General features: G+C 43.5%; 1 protein-coding gene and 1 non-coding gene across 8 annotated transcripts in view; both read right to left on the bottom strand.

Moving 5' to 3' along the window:
• LOC126282049 (glycine receptor subunit alpha-3) overlaps positions 1–20,298 on the bottom strand; it is a 692,635-nt gene that overhangs the window by 271,971 nt on the left and 400,366 nt on the right. For all 7 annotated transcript variants that reach the window (XM_049981474.1, XM_049981479.1, XM_049981476.1 and 4 more), the window contains 2 exons: positions 18,187–18,341; positions 3,120–3,275 (listed from right to left, as the gene is read on the bottom strand). In XM_049981474.1, coding sequence (XP_049837431.1) covers positions 3,120–3,275; positions 18,187–18,341 — 311 coding nt within the window. The remainder of the gene's footprint in view (positions 1–3,119; positions 3,276–18,186; positions 18,342–20,298) is intronic.
• Trnap-ugg (transfer RNA proline (anticodon UGG)) lies at positions 9,884–9,967 on the bottom strand. Its single transcript has one exon. It is a non-coding gene; the product is annotated as a tRNA-Pro (tRNA).

Raw genomic sequence — 20,298 nt, 5'->3', positions numbered from 1 at the left:
GATACAGAAAATGTTCGACTGCTGCCCTGGCCAGCACATTATCCATATCTCTCAGCAATTGAAAACATCTGGTGAATGGTGGCCGAGCAACTGTCTCGTCACAATACGCCAGTCACTACTCTTGATGAACTGTGGTATCGTGTTGAAGCTGCATGGGCAGTTGTGCCTGTACAAGCCATCCAAGCTCTGTTTGACTCAATGGCCAGACGTGTCAAGACCGTTATTACGGCCAAAGTTGGTTGTTCTGGGTACTGATTTCTCAGGATCTATGCACCCAAATTTCGTGAAAATGTAATCATATGTCAGTTCTAGTATAATATATTTGATTAATGAATACCCGTTTATCATCTGCATATCTTCTTGGTGTAGCAATTTTAATGGCCAGTAGTGTAGTTTGCCAACATCTGTGCTGCAGGGAAAATTTATTGAAATGGGAGCACATATACAACTGAATTAAGGAAAATTCAAGCATATGTAATTCTAGCTGTAGCAATGCTCTTGTCTACAAGACTAAAATTTCATCCTTCGAGTTGGCCTACTCCTTTTTTTTAAGGAATATTCTTGACAGGAGGGAAGGCTGCACTATTCAAGAAGCTACATTCTTTATTCAATATTCATATTTTTAAAATGTTACACAGAGCTCCCCATTCACATATGTTTGAATTTTGAAATATTGCGACTGTTCAGGTCTATCTTCAAGAGAGTAGTTTGCAAACCATTCTCTTCTCTATGCGGCCTGCTTCAATTAGTTACTGGTGTTAATATTAATAATTATTACTTTTAATAATTATTGGTGTTAATGAAAAAGCGTCATCCTCAACTAAAACCGCATCTTATAACTTGCCGAGTGTTCTCGATTGTAATGCATGCAATGTGATACGTAATTTTAGTTCTGGCGACAGTGCTTCATGCATTACAGTATCTTTATTCCTTATCGTATAATTAACTCTATTTAGAAGAATCGTTAACAGTTCTGGTGACATTCTAAGATAATTAAAAGAACTACTTGGGTCTTCCATTGCAAATTATTTCAGCAAGGATGCTGAGAAACTGTGCTGACGTCTTTTCTTCATCCAGTCACGAATCGAAACACGTTTCTTATTTTTTTTCTTATGCTGCGATTCCACGCAACAAAATTTAACTGCATCACAAGTGGTGGCGATAGACAGCTGTGAAACTTTCATTTCACACACGACTCAGGAGCCCACAAAACGACGAAACTGAAGTATATACTTGTTTCGCCGTGTATACAGTCAAATATGAAACCATTTGCGTGCAACTCGTTCCACGCAACGAGTAGCGCAACCGAATGTTGTCCTGTAAACTAGGCTTAACACAGAATGATTAAATTACACTCCTGGAAATGGAAAAAAGAACACATTGACACCGGTGTGTCAGACCCACCATACTTGCTCCGGACACTGCGAGAGGGCTGTACAAGCAATGATCACACGCACGGTACAGCGGACACACCAGGAACCGCGGTGTTGGCCGTCGAATGGCGCTAGCTGCGCAGCATTTGTGCACCGCCGCCGTCTGTGTCAGCCAGTTTGCCGTGGCATACGGAGCTCCATCGCAGTCTTTAACACTGTTAGTATGCCGCGACAGCGTGGACGTGAACCGTATGTGCAGTTGACGGACTTTGAGGGACGGCGTATAGTGGGCATGCGGGAGGCCGGGTGGACGTACCGCCGAATTGCTCAACACGTGGGGCGTGAGGTCTCCACAGTACATCGATGTTGTCGCCAGTGGTCGGCGGAAGGTGCACGTACCCGTCGACCTGGGACCGGACCGCAGCGACGCACCGATGCATGCCAAGACCGTAGGATCCTACGCAGTGCCGTAGGGGACGGCACCGCCACTTCCCAGCAAATTAGGGACACTGTTGCTCCTGGGGTATCGGCGAGGACCATTCGCAACCGTCTCCATGAAGCTGGGCTACGGTCCCGCACACCGTTAGGCCGTCTTCCGCTCACGCCCCAACACCGTGCAGCCCGCCTCCAGTGGTGTCGCGACAGGCGTGAATGGAGGGACGAATGGAGACGTGTCGTCTTCAGCGATTAGAGTCGCTTCTGCCTAGGTGCCAATGATGGTCGTATGCGTGTTTGGCGCCGTGCAGGTGAGCGCCACAATCAGGACTGCATACGACCGAGGCACACAGGGCCAACACCCGGCATCATGGTGTGGGGAGCGATATGCTACACTGGCCGTACACCTCTGGTGATCGTCGAGGGGACACTGAATAGTGCACGGTACATCCAAACCGTCATCGAACCCATCGTTCTACCATTCCTAGACCGGCAAGGGAACTTGCTGTTCCAACAGGACAATGCACGTCCGCATGTATCCCGTGCCACCCAACGTTCTCTAGAAGGTGTAAGTCAACTATCTTGGCCAGCAAGATCTCCGGATCTGTCCCCCATTGAGCATGTTTGGGATTGGATGAAGCGTCGTCTCACGCGGTCTGCACGTCCAGCACGAACGCTGGTCCAACTGAGGCGCCAGGTGGAAATGGCATGGCAAGCCGTTCCACAGGACTACATCCAGCATCTCTACGATCGTCACCATGGGAGAATAGCAGCCTGCATTGCTGCGAAAGGTGGATATACACTGTACTAGTGCCGACATTGTGCATGCTCTGTTGCCTGTGTCTATGTGCCTGTGGTTCTGTCAGTGTGATCATGTGATGTATCTGACCCCAGGAATGTGTCAATAAAGTTTCCCCTTCCTGGGACAATGAATTCATGGTGTTCTTATTTCAATTTCCAGGAGTGTATGCTGGATCGTAGTTATTTATAAATTGCAGCGTACAAGAACAGCAATTTAATACAATAGGTGTTTCTAACTTTGACAATGTCGCTTGTCTGCACACTTCCAAGAAATGAACGAGAAACAAGCACTCAGTTTTCGCGTTCCGTGCTCACATTCGCTTACAACGCTGTCTCAGCGTACAGTAGCGCGCGCTCACACGACAGACTGGTACAAGAGGCCGCACCGTAGTTAAAGGGCTAAGAGACCTTCCTGGCAAGCAGTCCCTGTGTGCCCCGCCCCGCCAGACGACAGCAGAAAGCATTTTGCAGGCTTTGCTGGTGAGACTGAGACAACCCGCGTGTACTCACAACTCTCGATGTACATGGGGCAGACCTGGATGTCCATGGGGTAGAGCTGGAACTCCATCTGGCAGGCGATGATGGCGTGCATGCGCGCCGCGTACCGCACCGTCTTGTTGCGGAACAGCGTCACCGACGAGAACTCGTGCGTCAGCTTCGCGATCTCTGAAAACACACCGAGTAACGAAACAGACCCAGCGGGTACTCCAGGCGCACGCCGGAATGCCAAAAGAGTGATCTCAAGAGCATTGTGTACTCTAGGTTTCCACAGACACAGCACCACGTCCAGAATACACTGACAGAAAAAAATCCCAATTAATGTAGATTGAAACTTCTTTATTTAAATGAGTGTATCTGTACTTAAATTGCAGAATGACTGAAAAGATGAAACTTTCTACGTTATTTGATTCTGAAACAGCTGACTAAAACTGAAAGTAATGAGACTACTTTCTCTTTAATTTTTCTTATCATGTCAACACTGACCCACAATATTCTAGCGCAGCGCAATCTGACTGCTAAAAAAATTACAACCTGACGTCGAATAAATAATTCAAAAGAATGGCCCTCACTAAAAACAAATCCTTACAATAACCTACGCATTTCATTAAGCACTTACCTCACAAAAATTTTCATTAATCGAACTACTGCAATACAGCGAGAGTCAATACCGCCAGCTAAATAAAAGATTCTAATTACTAAAGCCACTAACTACTAATAAGGGCCGGCTGGGGTGGCCGAGCGGTTCTATGCGCTACAGTCTGGAACCGCGCGACTGCTACGGTCGCAGGTTCGAATCCTGCCTCGGGCATGTGTGTGTTTGATGTCCTTAGGTTAGTTAGGTTTAAGTAGTTCTAAAGTTATAGGGGACTGATGATCTCAGAAGTTAAGTCCCATAGTGCTCAGAGCCATTTGAACCACTAATAAGGCAAGTGGTTAGCAAAGGAAAGATTTTCTTGCAAACCAAATAATGTATTTTTTCCAGAATGAGATTTTCACTCTGCAGCGGAGTGTGCGCTGATATGAAACTTCCTGGCAGATTAAAGCTGTGTGCCCGACCGAGACTCGGACTCGGGAACTTTGCCTTTCGCGGGCATGTGCTCTACCAACTGAGCTACCGAAGCACGACTCACGCCCGGTACTCACAGCTTTACTTCTGGCAGAGCAGTTGCCCGCGAAAGGCAAAGTTCCCGAGTTCGAGTCTCGGTCGGGCACACAGCTTTAATCTGCCAGGAAGTTTCAATGTATTTTTTGCCTTAACAATGTGACATCCAGTTCAAACACGAATATTAACCGTCATTGACATCTAGTACAAAAGTATATAATCATCAATAATAGTCAATCTCCAAGTTGAGCATGTACAGATCGTTATCCTACGCTAACACTTCAGAACTCTACGCTCCATAAATGCTAACTTCTCACATCCAACATCCATCACTGCTGGCTGTTCACCTCTAACTGCCCAACAGTACTTCCATCACTGCTGGGACGAACTTCCAACTGCCCAACAATACTGACGACTTACTTCCAACAATGAGTCCAACCAGCCACAGAATCTCTTAGAAAGAAAGCGCAGTCAGAGATCCAATGCAAAGCGCTACACAGCGCTGCCAACACAGAAACAGCCCACTTACAAGATTAATGAAATTTCAGGAATACGCTTGTCTGAGTAAAGTATTTAAGTGACTAATGTTGCAAGATCACAGGTTAGTGTAAGCGCGAGATAAGCCACTGCAAATGTGGAACGGCGGTACAGTAATAATTAGTGCAGTCGCAAAAATGTTGACCGCAAGCATGCAAACATGTATGCATTCTGTCGTACAGACCCCAGGTGTCTGTCCGTGGAATGGAGTTCCATGCCTGTTGCTTTTGTTCAGTCAATACAGGGATAGTTAACGCTGGTTGTGGATGACGCTGGAGTTGCTGTTCGATGAGCCGGCCGGGGTGGCTTTCAATGGCTAGCCGCTACAGTCTGGAACCGCGCGACTGCTGTGGTCGCAGGTTCGAATCCTGCCTCAGGCATGGATGTGTGCGGTGTCGTTAGGTTAGTTAGGTTTAAGTAGTTCTAAGTTCTAGGGCACTGATGACCTCAGAAGTTAAGTCCCATAGTGCTCAGAGCCATTTGAACCACAATGGATATATACTCGTATGTAACAGATAACATCTGATGATGGCAGCAAGCAGCGAAAAGCATCGTGCCTTTTAATATTGGAAAATAAACGTGATTGACGGCCGGAGTGGCCGAGCGGTTCTAGGCGCTACAGTCTGGAACCGCGCGACTGCTCCGGTCACAGGTACGAATCCTGCCTCAGGCATGGATGTGTGTGGTGTCCTTAGGTTTAGTTAGGTTTAAGTAGTTCTAAGTTCTAGGGGACTGGTTCACCACAGAATTTAAGTCGCATAGTGCTCAGAGCCATTTGAACCATTTTTGCTGTTCTATGATGTCCCATACTTAGGCACCTGGAGACAGATCTCGTGATCGAGCAGGCCAAAGGAACATGCCGGGGCTCTGTAGAGCATGTTGGGTTACAATAGTGGCACGTGGGCAACCATTATCTTGTTGGAAAACACCCTCTGAAATGCTGTTCATGAATGGTAGTGAAACAGTTCGAATCACGATATTGACGAACAAATTTGCAATCAGGGTGCTTGGGGTAACCGTGAGAGTGTGTCTAGGCCATAGACAAGTTGGTTACAGGCGCTCGCTTGTCTTCGTAATGATTACAAGACCATCAATGGCGCCGAGGCAGTAGGACAACAAACGACAAAAAATGTTTTTCATGTAATGCAACGCAAATTATTGTCGTAAACGTGATGGTACGCATTTCTCCTATTTACACGAGGCATCACAACAACGCCGGTCAACTGCTGTTTGTATATGAGAAATCGGTTGGAAACTTTCCTCATGTCAGCACGTTGTAGGTGTCGCCACCGGCGCCAATCTTGTGTGAATGCTGTGAAAAGCTAACCATTTGCATATCACAGCATCTTCTTCCTGTCGGTAAATTTCACGTCTGTAGCACATCTTCGTGGTGTAGCAATTTTAATGGCCAGTAGTGTATGTGTATTTGAATACGAATGCCTGTACCAGTTTCTTTGGAACTTCAGTGTATTTTGCATGTCTGAAAGCTCTATTAAATATTACGAAACTTTTTCGCAGATTACGAATTCATTTGACATCATCTGTGCTAGGTATGCATATAATCTATTAGTGTCTCATGAAAATTTGTGGTTGACTGGGACTCGAACCCAGCTTTCCGGCTTAACACGAGCGGTCCAGTAGCGTGCACGGATTGCCGAAGCTGTTAAGGCTGTTCGCGACAAGCGAGAAAGTCGGGTACGAGTCACCATCCGCCATAGACTTTCATGTGTCGCTATTGGGTAGTAGATCTACACTACTGGCCATTAAAATTACTACACCACGAAGATGACGTGCTACAGACGCGATATTTAACCGACAGGAGGAAGATGCTCTGATATGCAAATGATTCCGACTTTGATAAAGGTCGGATTGTAGCCTATCGTGATTGCGGTTTATCGTATCGTTACATTGCTGCTCGCGTTGGTTGAGATCTAATGTCTGTTAGCAAAATATGGAATTGGTGGGTTCAGGAGGGTAATAGGGAACGCCGTGCTCGATCCCAACGGCCTCGTTTCACTAGCAGTCGAGATGACAGGCATTTATCCGTATGGTTGTAACGGATCGTGCAGACACGTCTCGATCCATGAGTCAACACATGGAACGTTTCCAAGACAACGACCATCTACACGTGCAGTTCGACGACGTTTGCAGCAGCATGGACTATTAGCTCGGAGACCATGGCTGCAGTTACCCTTGACGTTGCATCACAGACAGGAGTGCCTGCGATGGTGTACTCAACGACGAACGTAGGTGCACGAATGGCAAAACGTCATTTTTTCGTATAAATCCAGATTCTGTTTACAGCATCATGATGGTCGCATCCGTGTTTGGCGACATCGCGGTGAATGCACATTGGAAGCCTTTATTCGTCATCGGCATACTGGCGTATCACCCGGTGTGATGGTATGGAGTGGCATTGGTTCCACGTCTCGGTCATCTCTTGTTCGCATTGACGGCACTTTGAACAGTGGACGTTACATTTCAGATGTGCTACGATCCGTGGCTTTACTCTTCATTCGATCCCTGCTTAACCCTACATTTCAGCAGGATAATGCACGACCGCATGTTGCAGGTCCTGTACGGGCCTTTGTGGGTACAGAAAATGTTCGACTGCTGCCCTGGCCAGCACATTCTCCAGATCTCTCACCAACTGAAAACGTCTGGTCAATGGTGGCCGAGCAACTGTCTCGTCATAATACGCCAGTCACTACACTTGATGAACTGTGGTATCGTGTTGAAGCTGCATGGGCCGCTGTACCTGTACACGCCATCCAAGCTCTGTTTGACTCAATGCCCAGGCGTGTCATGCCGTTATTACGGCCAGAGGTGGTTGTTCTGGGTACTGATTTCTCAGGATCTATGCACCCAAATTGCGTGAAATTGTAATCACATGTTAGTTGCAGTATAATATATTTGTCCAATGAATACCCGTTTATCATCTGCATTTCTTCTTGGTGTAGCAATTTTAATGGGCAGTAGTGTATATCTAATACAGCTTACGTCAAGGAATTCACTGTCACCAAGTTAATTTCGAAAATATTTCGTACAGCTGAAGGTTGTCAGCTATGTCTGTTCCTTCAGACATGCAAAATAAACTCTGTTTAACTATCCTAACAAAGCGCCTAACCAGTAGGATTATGTGGTGAGAGACTGGCTGCACCAGATACAGAATAGCATTTTTATGGCAGAAGATCTCGGGTTCCAGTGACAAAGAGTCCTTGTTATGGTGCTTATTTAAAACTTCCGAAGACAACGCCCTACTGCGCAGAGGGCTCTATTTTTCATGGCCAAACTGTTCTCATTTGCTCAGTTTTGGGCGAGCCGCTCAATTACGTTAGTTCGCAAGTCGCTTCCTCCTTCTCACGGCCAGAACAGTTTCTCTGTCGCCGCTTTGGCGTATTCATGCGTGAAGCATTGGACACATTTAGCACAAAGAACTCTCTTACAACGGAAAACGCCGTCTCTGCGAAAATTATTAACTTCTAAATTAATTGCAATTACGAGCAGCAAGAATTATGGGCAGTACCTCTGTGCCAGGGCATCGTTACTGTCTATTTTGTACCTCTCGTCCGCCTTCACAACAAACACAAAATCACGAATGAAATTAAACTCAAAGTTCGTTACGTCATATAGGAATAATATTGGTAGCCTCAAAGGATTGTTAATTTCTTATCAACTTAATTCTGATGTGGCAATAATAATTTGTTACTCTGGAGGGTGTGGCATAACAAGCACAGGCTCGGAATGTGGAAGGACGGGGAAGGAAAAAGGCCGTGCTGTCTCTAAGGAATCATCGAGGTATCCATCTTAGTGATTTATTAAGTTCAAGGACTGTCTATATGGCTGGTCAGTGATTTTGACGACCGTCCTCTCGAATAAGATGCCAGTTTCATAGCCACTGCATCACCGCGCTCAGTACTGAGAAAGAAGTCCTCCGAGTAAGAAGCGCGCAACATGGAGATGCAGTGTTTGTCCTCTACTCTTCAGCTAGTATGACTGGTGAAAATAAACGAAACCTTCATAAGCCTGATTAAAATTCAGGGTGAAACGATATCGATGATGAGATTTGCTGTGGTATTGTTACTTCTGTGAAGATTGAGGAGAATTACAGGAACTGTTGACGGACGTCAGAAATGAGATTGCCAACAAATTTGTGGACCATTTAGAAGACGAAGTTACAGAATGCTGTTACCTTCATAGCAAAATAATGCACGAAGGAGATAGCGCGAGAATGTAACAAATGGACGGGCCTAGGCAGTCGGAGCATTTCCCTCGAAACTGCAAGTATCAAACACAAGCCTTAATTTGAGACTATACGTCAGGAGCACTGCGTTTATGAAAGTGAGTCATGGACTGTGAAGCACCGGAAAACAAGATAATTCTAACGTTTGAGATGCGCTGTTACAAAAAGAGAAGGATACTAAAAGTTACGTGAACCATTAAGAATTAAGGAGGGTCTCCGCTGAATCGACAGGGAAGGAAATAGTGGAAAATATGAAGGAACGGTATGATAGGTGTTATGACGTCAATGTGTAGCTACTGTGCTAGTATTTGTAGTTGCAGGAGGCAAAAATTGTAGGGAAAAGCTGAGATTAAAATGTAGAAGATTTTAAGTACCAATGCTGTTCTTACATGAATACTTTGACACGGGAGAGAAATTCGTGGTGTTGTCACATCATATACTTTGACACGGGAGAGAAATTCGTGGCGTTGTCACATCATACCGGTCTGAAGAGTGATTGGGGGAGGGGGGGAGGCAATGTCTTGAATGGAACTTCACGAATCGCATGTTTTACTGTAAGGAATACAACTTACACGAAGAGCTTTGTATTTCTTTAGACTTTTGAGAATATTAATGTATAAGAGAGACTCTGCAGGTACATCGCTAAATCAGCCGTATTCACTGTGACAAACATTGTGACTGTGGTTAACGAACAGTGTTCCTATTAAGTTCCATCACCTTATTTAAGTCTCGGCCAGTTCCTGGTGGCTGCTTTTCTCCTTACTACATGCTGTTTGGTTCAAATGATTCAAATGTCTCTGAGCACTATGGGACTTAACAGCTGCGGTCATCAGTCCCCTAGAGCTTAGAACTACTTAAACCTAACTAACATAAGGACATCACACACATCCATGCCCGAGGCAGGATTCGAACCTGCGACCGTAGCGGTCGCGCGGTTCCAAACTGAGGCGCCTAGAACCGCTCGGCTACCCGGGCGGCACATGCTGTTTGTTGTGAGCAACACAGAATGTGCTATGCTAACAAAGGGCCAAATTTAGAGGTTTACAGAAGTCGAATCTGCAAAGGAAAAACTATTGTAAACAAGAAAACGAATGTTTATACAATTTACTAATGAGCAAGATAGAATGTAAACGAAATGCCAATGATACGCATAGTTTTCACTGCGTAGCGTCATTCTTCTCATATCCACTATAATTTCTAACAATACCATCAAACAGCTTGTGCGATGTACGCGATATTCATGTTGTTGTTGTGGTCTTCAGTCCTGAGACTGGTTTGATGCAGCTCTCCATGCTACTCCATCCTTTGCAAGCTTCTTCATCTCCCAGTACCTACTGCAACCTACATCCTTCTGAATCTGCTTACTGTATTCATCTCTTGGTCTCCCTCTACGATTTTTACCCTCCACGCTGCCCTCCAATACTAAATTGGTGATCCCTTGATGCCTCAGAACATGTCCTACCAACCGATCCCTTCTTCTGGTCAAGTTGCGCCACAAACTTCTCTTCTCCCCAATCCTATTCAATACCTCCTCATTAGTTATGTGATCTACCCATTTAATCTCCAGCAATCTTCTGTAGCACCACATTTCGAAAGCTTCTATTCTCTTCTTCTCCAGACTATTTATCGTCCATGTTTCACTTCCATACATGGATACACTCCATACAAATACTTTCAGAAATGACTGACTGACACTTAAATCTATACTCGATGTTAACAAATCTCTCTTCTTCAGAAACGCTTTCCTTGCCATTGCCAGTCTACATTTTATATCCTCTCTACTTCGACCATCATCAGTTATATTGCTCCCCAAATAGCAAAACTCCTTTACTACTTTAAGTGTCTCATTTCCTAATCTAATTCCTTCAGCATCACCCGACTTAATTCGACTACTGCTTGCTCAATATACAGATTGAATAACATCGGGGAGAGACTACAATCCTGTCTCACTCCCTTCCCAACCACTGCTTCCCTTTCATGCCCCTCGACTCTTATAACTGCCATCTGGTTTCTGTACAAATTGTAAATAGCCTTTCGCTCCCTGTATTTTACCCCTGCCACCTTCAGAATTTGAAAGAGAGTATTCCAGTCAACATTGTCAAAAGCTTTCTCTAAGTCTACAAATGCTAGAGACGTAGATTTGCCTTTCCTTAATCTTTCTTCTAAGATAAGTCTTAGGGTCAGTATTGCCTCACGTGTTCCAACATTTCTACGGAAGCCAAGCTGATCTTCCCCGAGGTCGGCTTCTACTAGTTTTTCCATTCCTCTATAAAGAATTCGTGTTAGTATTTTGCAGCTGTGACTTATTAAACTGATAGTTCGGTAATTTTTACATCTGTCAACACCTGCTTTCTTTGGGATTGGAATTATTATATTCTTCTTGAAGTCTGAGGGTATTTCGCCTGTCTCATACATCTTGCTCACAAGATGGTAGAGTTTTGTCAGGACTGGCTCTCCCGAGGCCGTCAGTAGTTACAATGGAGTGTTGTCTACTCCGGGGGCCTTGTTTCGACTCAGGTCTTTCAGTGCTCTGTCAAACTCTACACGCAGTATCGTATCTCCCATTTCATCTTCATCTACATCCTCTTCCAATTCCATAATATTGTCCTCAAGTACATCGCCCTTGTATAGACCCTCTATATAGTCCTTCCACCTTTCTGCTTTCTCTTCTTTGCTTAGAACTGGGTTTCCATCTGAGCTCTTGATGTTCATACAAGTGGTTCTCTTATCTCCAAAGGTCTCTTTAATTTTCCTGTAGGCAGTATCTATCTTACCCCTAGTGAGACAAGCTTCTACATCCTTACATTTTTCCTCTAGCCATCCCTGCTTAGCCATTTTGCACTTCCTGTCGATCTCATTTTTGAGACGTCTGTATTCCTTTTTGCCTGCTTCATTTACTGCATTTTTATATTTTCTCCTTTCATCAATTAAATTCAATATTTCTTCTGTTACCCAAGGATTTCTACTAGCCCTTGTCTTTTTACCTACTTGATCCTCTGCTGCCGTCACTACTTCATCCCTCAAAGCTACCCATTCTTCTTCTACTGTATTTCTTTCCCCCATTCCTGTCAATTGCTCCTTTATGCTCTGCCTGAAACTCTGTACAACCTCTGGTTCTTTTAGTTTATCCATGTCCCATCTCCTTAAATTTCCACGTTTTTGCAGTTTCTTCAGTTTTAATCTACAGGTCATAACCAATAGATTGTGATCAGAGTCCACATCTGCCCCTGGAAATGTCTTACAATTTAAAACCTGGTTCCTAAATCTCTGTCCATTATATAATCTATCTGGAACCTGTCAGTATCTCCAGGCTTCTTCCATGTATACAGCCTTCTTTTATGATTCTTGAACCAAGTGTTACATATGATTAAGTTGTGCTCTGTGCAAAATTCTACCAGGCGGCTTCCTCTTCCATTTCTTTTCCCCAGTCCATATTCACCTACTACGTTTCCTTCTCTCCCTTTTCCTACTACCGAATTCCAGTTACCCATGACTATTAAATTGTCATCTCCCTTCACTATCTGAATAATTTCTTTTATTTGATCATACATTTCTTCAATTTCTTCGTCATCTGCAGAGCTAGTTGGCATATAAACTTGTACTACTGTAGTAGGTGTATGGTTCGTATCTATCTTGGCCACAATAATGCGTTCACTATGCTGTTTGTAGTAGCTTACCCGCATTCCTATTTTCATTATTAAAGCTACTCCTGCATTACCCCTATTTGATTTTGTGTTTATAAACCTGTAGTCACCTGACCAGAAGGCTTGTTCCTCCTGCCACCGAATTTCACTAATTCCCACTATATCTAACATTAACCTATCCATTTCCCTTTTTAAATTTTCTAACCTACCTGCCCGATTAAGGGATCTGACATTCCACGCTCCGATCCGTAGAACGCCAGTTTTCTTTCTCCTGATAACGACATCCTCTTCAGTAGTCCCCGCCCGGAGATCCGAATGGAGGACTATTGTACCTCCGGAATATTTCACCCAAGAGGACGCCATCATCATTTAATCATACAGTAAAGCTGCACGCCCTCGGGAAAGATTACGGCCGTAGTTTCCCCTTGCTTTCAGCCGTTCGCAGTACCAGCACAGCAAGGCCGTTTTGATAATTGTTACAAGGCCAGATCAGTCAATCATCCAGACTGTTGCCCCTGCAACTACTGAAAAGGCTGCTGCCCAGGAACCACACGTTTGTCTGGCCTCTCAACAGATACCCCTCCGTTGTGGTTGCACCTACGGTACGGCTATCTGTATCGCTGAGGCACGCAAGCCTCCCCACCAATGGCAAGGTCCATGGTTCTTGGGGGGAGGGTATACCTATATACGACTTAAATTTTTCTTACACTAAGCTGTCAAATCCCGTATCATTGTAAAATGACCCTTGGATGAATAAATTGCTGATATTAACAGAGTCAAACTATTTTCTTTCAAAATTTTATAGTATAAATAGTTTTTACAGAGAGGTCCACAGAAGTGTTATGATATGGCAAGCAAGCAGCAAAGATTGCTTATGGTTACTTTGGTTAACAAGATTTCAAATTTCTTACCACAGATATGATGTTATAATTTCTTATTATTTCTCTAGGTCAACAAAACCCAAAACAACACATATGTAAATAACAACAAAAGACTAAAATCACAATGAAATGGAAAGAAGACTGTATTTTAACGCCCCATTGACGAATAAATGCAAAGTAGAGTACAAAAACAGTGAATGAGACAATAGAATGTAGCAAATCTGACAAAATTAGAATTCATATTTGCCAGTAAACCCTAGCCACAGTGTGCAGCAGTGTTGCACACTAAATTGCACGTATTGTTGAAGAACTAGAGGTTTGAAATAAATATTTAGTTTCTATTGACAGAAAAACTCACACCTTATAGAAAAGAGTTAAGCATATACGTGTTCAACCTGACGACTTCCAGTCTCACAATACGCCCTACAAGAGAGCGTAAAATTTTTCCGCGATCTTTCATGTGTCAATAGTGTCTGCTGTACAGTCATGTCTGCAACTAGGACTCTACCAACCAGTTCCTCTTCAGTTTCTACTAGTTTGCCAATGATCTTATGTAAAGACATAGATTTAAAAAAATGTATAGGAGTGAGATCTAAGGGATTGTACTGAGCATGGAACAGGACCTCTGCTTCCAATCTAATAATGAGGGTGTCTTTTGTGCAGGAGCTCTCATTTATATGGAAATGGGATGTTCACCATGTTGAATGGACATATCATACGGAAACAAGTGGTATGACTATTTTCTCCAGCAACTGTAGCAGTATGTTTGGAATGAACATTAGGTAATCTTCACCATTCGAAAACGTGTGGCAGTAATTAGGATGCAGTTATGTTGCCTTATACAGTTCCAGCCCACAAGTTGCTAGAAAACCGTTGCAGCTGATAAGAGCCAAGTGTAGCACATGGATTATGGTTGCTCACGACAAGGCTACTGTGGCAACTGTAAACACCACCTTCATTGAAAGAGGGGGGGAAGGAAGAGTAGAAGTTAACAATGAGGTCTTTAAAGACGGAGCACACAAGCTCGAATTACGAAATGGTGGGGAGGATATTGGGCGTGCCCTTTTCAAAGAAACCAACCTGACATTCACCTGGAGCGATTTAGTGAACTCATGGAAAAGCTAAGAACCGTCATCCTCTCGAATGCGAGTCCATTGTGCTAACCACTGCGCCACCTCGATTGGTATGGTAGAAAGAGGCATCATCCATGAACAGTATGAACTGCCGAAGTTTGGCACTGTGGTCTTGCACGAGATAATTCTGTAACTGGAATGAACTCTGAGTTCAAAATCATTTGGCTCAATCGCTCCCTCACCTTTTTTATTGCTGCTCCACTGGTACTTTCTTCACTGAAGTCTTCGAAATGTACATTTCACAGGAACGTGGAGGGTGCTTATTGATGAATCGTCTGCCTCATTATTCAGTACCATCTCCTCACATTCTATTGTGAGAATAATTCGCTATCGAGAACTTGACCAACGCTCTGTGAGTAATATGAGAAACTGCTTTCTCGTTAGTTTATGCCCATGGAGATATCTTCCATTTAGGACTACTCCTGTTGTCAAATATTTCTGCGTTTCTAGCCCGCATCATATATTAGATGCACTTTTACAGGTTCCTGTAACGAATGACGTTAAATCTTCGACCATCTGTCACGAAAAGTAATGAGTGGTAATGTGCGCCCTGAACACTTAATAGACGATGTATTGTTTTTTTTTTTTAAGATAGCGTCGCAGTGTCGACGTAAAAGGCTGTCATTTGTTATGAAACTTTATCAGTTTATGAACACGTGCCTCACACACATTTCTCAGTCAAGATCTCTTACCGCCAGAAATATTTATTTGTGATTATTTTTTCTGGGTCTCGAATTATTGAATTCAGAATTCTCTACATTCTGTATAGTTTTCATACCAAGGTTTGGGGTACCATCTACAATTCCGAAAAATATAGTATACAATTTACTGTTTCGTGTAAACCAGAAATGTACACATTAACTTACTTATGCAAGTATCTCAACAATTGCAGCTTCTTTTGCAGGGAATTCTGTACAACAAAATCTGGGATTTGGAATTCGAAGGACTAGATATTTAGACAGAGGTGGCTTTAGTACTCAAGAAAATATTGTCCGAAATTGCTTTTTAAGTATTAACGAAATACCTTAAAATGAAAAGCAAAGAGAGCAGTGTATTTTGATTCCGTATCAAGGTGTCAGCTATATTTTTCGTCTATACAAATTTTGATTACAAAGACTATTAAATGTATAGTTTCTATCTGTTCGGTAGTATTTATTTCTGTTTATAAAGTACCCTAGACATTACTCGTCAATCCTGTCGCACTCATCGGTGCCCTCAGGTTATTTAGTGTGCGAGGGAAGTTTTTGAGCTGACACCAGTCTCAACTGGCTGTAAGCAAAAGATTTCAAGCCAGCAGATGCTGCATAGAAAGATAGTGCAGAGAGTATGTTACTGTGAGCAGTTCAGTGAAAGGGTTGTTCTTATCACAATCGGCAGCAAACCAACACCGACAACGATAGTTCAGGTATACATGCCGATGTCCCAAGCTGAAGATGAAGAGATAGAGAAACTGTATGAGGAAATTGAAAGGGTAATACAGTATGTAAAGGGATATGAAAATCTAATAGTCATGGGAGACTGGAATGCAGTTGAAAGGGAAGGAGTAGAAGAAAAGGTTACAGGAGAATATGAGCTTAAAACAACGAATCAGAGGAGAGAAAGAGTAATTGAGTTCTGTAACAAGTTTCAGCTAGTAACAGTGATTACTCTGTTCAAGAATCATAAGAGGAGAAGGTATAAATGGAAAAGGCCGGGTGATACGGGAAGATTTCAATTGGATTACATCGTGGTGAGACAGAGATTCCTAAATCAGATATTGCATTGTAAGGCCTACCCTTTAGCAGAGATGACTCAGATCATAATATAATAGTGATGAAGAGTAGGCTGAAGTTTAACAGTAGTCAGGAAGAATCTATATGCATAGAGGTGGGTTACGGAATTACTAAGGAATGACGAGATACGGTTGAAGTTCTCTAATGCTATAGATACAGCAATAAGGAATAGCTCACAAGGGAACCTCCCCATCGCACCCCCCTCAGATTTAGTTATAAGCTGGCACAGGGATAGGCCTTGAAAATCTGATCGCAGATCAATCGAGAAAACAGGAAGAAGTTGTGTGGAACTATAAAAAAATAAGCAAAATATACAAACAGAGTAGTCAATGCGCAAGGTATGCAACATCAAGCAAAATGTTAGCTTACGAGCGCCGTGGTCCCGTGGTTAGCGTGAGGAGCTGCGAAATGAGAGGTCCTTGGTTCAAGCCTTCTCTCGAGTAAAAAGTTTAATTTTTATTTTCAGACAATTATCAAAGTTCAGGCACACACACATAATCAACTTCGCTCTCCAAATATCCAGGACACGTTCAGATTTGCTTGGACATATGCAGGATTTGGCGGTCTACACATTTGAAACGTAAAAAAACATATGTTTTGACAAAGCACAGGGAAAACTGTGCGACAGTGAAACTGTTGCATTCATTTGTTGCAGTTTATGTGACAAACTCTTATGTTTTCATCACTTTTTTTGGAGTGATTATCACATCCACAAAAAAACCTAAATCGGGCAAGGTAGAAGAATCTTTTTACCCATTCACCAAGTGTGCAAGTTAGGTGGGTCGACAACATATTCCTGTCATGTGACGCAGATGCCGTCACCAGTGTCGTATAGAATATATCAGACGTGTTTTCCTGTGGAGGAATCGGTTGACCTATGACCTTGCGATCAAATGTTTTCGGTTCCTATTGGAGAGGCACGTCCTTTCGCCTACTAATCGCACGGTTTTGTGATGCGGTCACAAAACACAGACACTAAACTTATTACAGTGAACACAGACGTCAAGGAATGAACGGACAGATCGTAACTTTGCGAAAAGAAAGAGTAAAATTTTCACTCGAAGGAAGACTCGAACCAAGGACCTCTCGTTCCGCAGTTGCTCACTGTAACCATGGGACCACGGAGCTCCTCAGCTCACAGTCTCCTTCATGTTGCCTATCTTACACATAGACTACTCACTTTGTATATTTTGCTTTTTTTTTCTTAGTTCCACACAACTTCTTCTTGTTTTCTCGATTGATCTGTGTTCAGTTTTTCTAGGCCTATCCACTGTGCCAATTATTTACTAAATCTGAGAAGGGGTGCGATGGGGAGGTTCCCTTGTCAGCAGGCAGTACAGTTGAAGAGGAATGGATGTCTCTAAAAAGGGCCATCGTAGAAGATGGGAAGGAAAACAAAGGTACAATGAAGGAAACTGTGAAGAAACCATGGGTAACAGAAGAAATACTTCAATTGATCGATGAAAGTAGAAAGTAGAAAAGTGTTCTGGGAAACTCAGGAATAGGGAAACACAAATTGCTGAGGAATGAAATAAATAGGAAGTACAGGTAAGCTAACTTCGCTGGGAAGTGCTCTACAAGAGCACTTGTCCGCGATAGGCAAAGGTCCTCAGTTAGAGTCTCAGAGAGCACTTGCCCGCGAATTGCAAAGTGCCCGAGTTCGAATCTCGGTCCGCCACACAGTTTTGATCTGCCAGGAAATGTCAAGCAACTACTCTACTGGAACTGATCGCGAAACTCTGAATAAGGTATGGCTGCACTCACCAGACACCTTGGCGTTGAGGATGTAGGGGTCGGGCTGCCACAGGTTGTCCACGAACTCGGGCGGCAGCGTCACGTAGTCGTCGCCCTCCTCGAACAGCGCGTTCGGCATGTCCAGCCTCGACTCCGTCCACTTCTGGCGGACGAACATGTCCACTCTGCACAAAAACACCGTACCTGTAGCTGGCTCAGCGCCTCATTACATATCAGCTTTTGACTTGATTTCTATATCAACATCGACAATGCTGTCCACTGAAGGGAACAGCGTCCAAGGACTTCCTCGTGGCTTCATCTACATCTACATGACTACTCTGCAATTCACATTTAAGTGCTTGGCAGAGGGTTCATCGAACCACAATCATACTATCTCTCTACTATTCCACTCCCGAATAGCGAGCGGGAAAAACGAACACCTAAACCTTTCTGCTCGAGCTCTGATTTCTCTTATTTTATTTTGATGATCATTCCTTCCTATGCAGGTTGGGCTCAACAAAATATTTTCGCATTCGGAAGAGAAAGTTGGTGACTGAAATTTCGTAAAAAGGTCTCGCCGCGACGAAAAACGTCTATGCTGTAATGACTTCCATCCCAACTCGTGTATCATATCTGCCACACTCTCTCCCCTATAACGCGATAATACAAAACGAGCTGCCCTTCTTTGCACCCTCTCGATGTCCTCCGTCAATCCCACCTGGTAAGGATCCCACACCGCGCAGCAATATTCTAACAGAGGACGAACGAGTGTAGTGTAAGCTGTCTCTTTAGTGGACTTGTTGCATCTTCTAAGTGTCCTGCCAATGAAACGCAACCTTTGGCTCGCCTTCCTGACAATATTATCTATGTGGTCCTTCCATCTGAAGTTGTTCGTAATTTTAACACCCAGGTACTTAGTTGAATTGACAGCCTTGAGAATTGTACTATTTATCGAGTAATCGAATTCCAACGGATTTCTTTTGGAACTCATGTGGATCATCTCACACTTTTCGTTATTTAGCGTCAACTGCCACCTGCCACACCATACAGCAATCTTTTCTAAATCGCTTTGCAGCTGATACTGGTCTTCGGATGACCTTACTAGACGGTAAATTACAGCATCATCTGCGAACAGTCTAAGAGAACTGCTCAGATTGTCACCCAGGTCATTTATATAGATCAGGAACAGTAGAGGTCCCAGGACGCTTCCCTGGGGAACACCTGATATCACTTCAGTTTTACTCGATGATTTGCCGTCTATTACTACGAACTGCGACCTTCCTGACAGAAAATCACGAATCCAGTCGCACAACTGAGACGATACCCCATAGCTCCGCAGCTTGATTAGAAGTCGCTTGTGAGGAACGGTGTCAAAAGGTTTCCGGAAATCTAGAAATATGGAATCAACTTGAGATCCCCTGTCGATAGCGGCCATTACTTCGTGCTTAAATAAGAGAAAGACATTCTCGATAATAAAGTACCACCGAGGCATTAAGACAACCTTAAGAGCATGGCTCACCTCTGCAGCTATAAAACTCAAACTCGTTGTGACTACATTGATGTCCCATCGTTTCCATGAATCAAAGGCGAAAGTCACCCTTACAGGTTCAGTATTGATGTTAGGAAGAACACGTAAAATAATTGTTTATTGAAACACAACTGGTTTCTCGGTTTAAAGTAGCATCAGGTGAACCTACACGGTAAAAAGCAAAGTAGTTACACCACATTTTGTGGATATTAAAATTAATAAAGGAAAGTCTAAAATATACTTGTAACGTTAAAATACCGTAGGTATGCCCGTCAGTCCTAGTCAAAATGTATTATTCAGAGATTATCGTCAATACCAATGTGTGCGAAAGATTCTTTACAGAGGAATGGAAAAGCAGGTAGAAGCCGACCTCGGGAAGATCAGTGTGGATTCCGTAGAAATATTGGAACACGTGAAACAATACTGGACCTACGACTTAGAAGATAGATTAAGGAAAGGCATAGCCACTAGCATTTGTAGACTTAGAGAAGCTTTTGACAATGTTGACTGGAATACTCTCTTTCAAATTCTGAAGATGGCAGGGGTAAAATACAGGGACGAAAGGCTATTTACAATTTGTACAGAAACCAGATGGCAGTTATAAGAGTCGTGGG

Source organism: Schistocerca gregaria, chromosome 7, assembly GCF_023897955.1.
Source record: "Schistocerca gregaria isolate iqSchGreg1 chromosome 7, iqSchGreg1.2, whole genome shotgun sequence".
NCBI lineage: Eukaryota > Metazoa > Arthropoda > Insecta > Orthoptera > Acrididae > Schistocerca > Schistocerca gregaria.
This window is presented reverse-complemented; position numbering and strand designations above follow the sequence as displayed.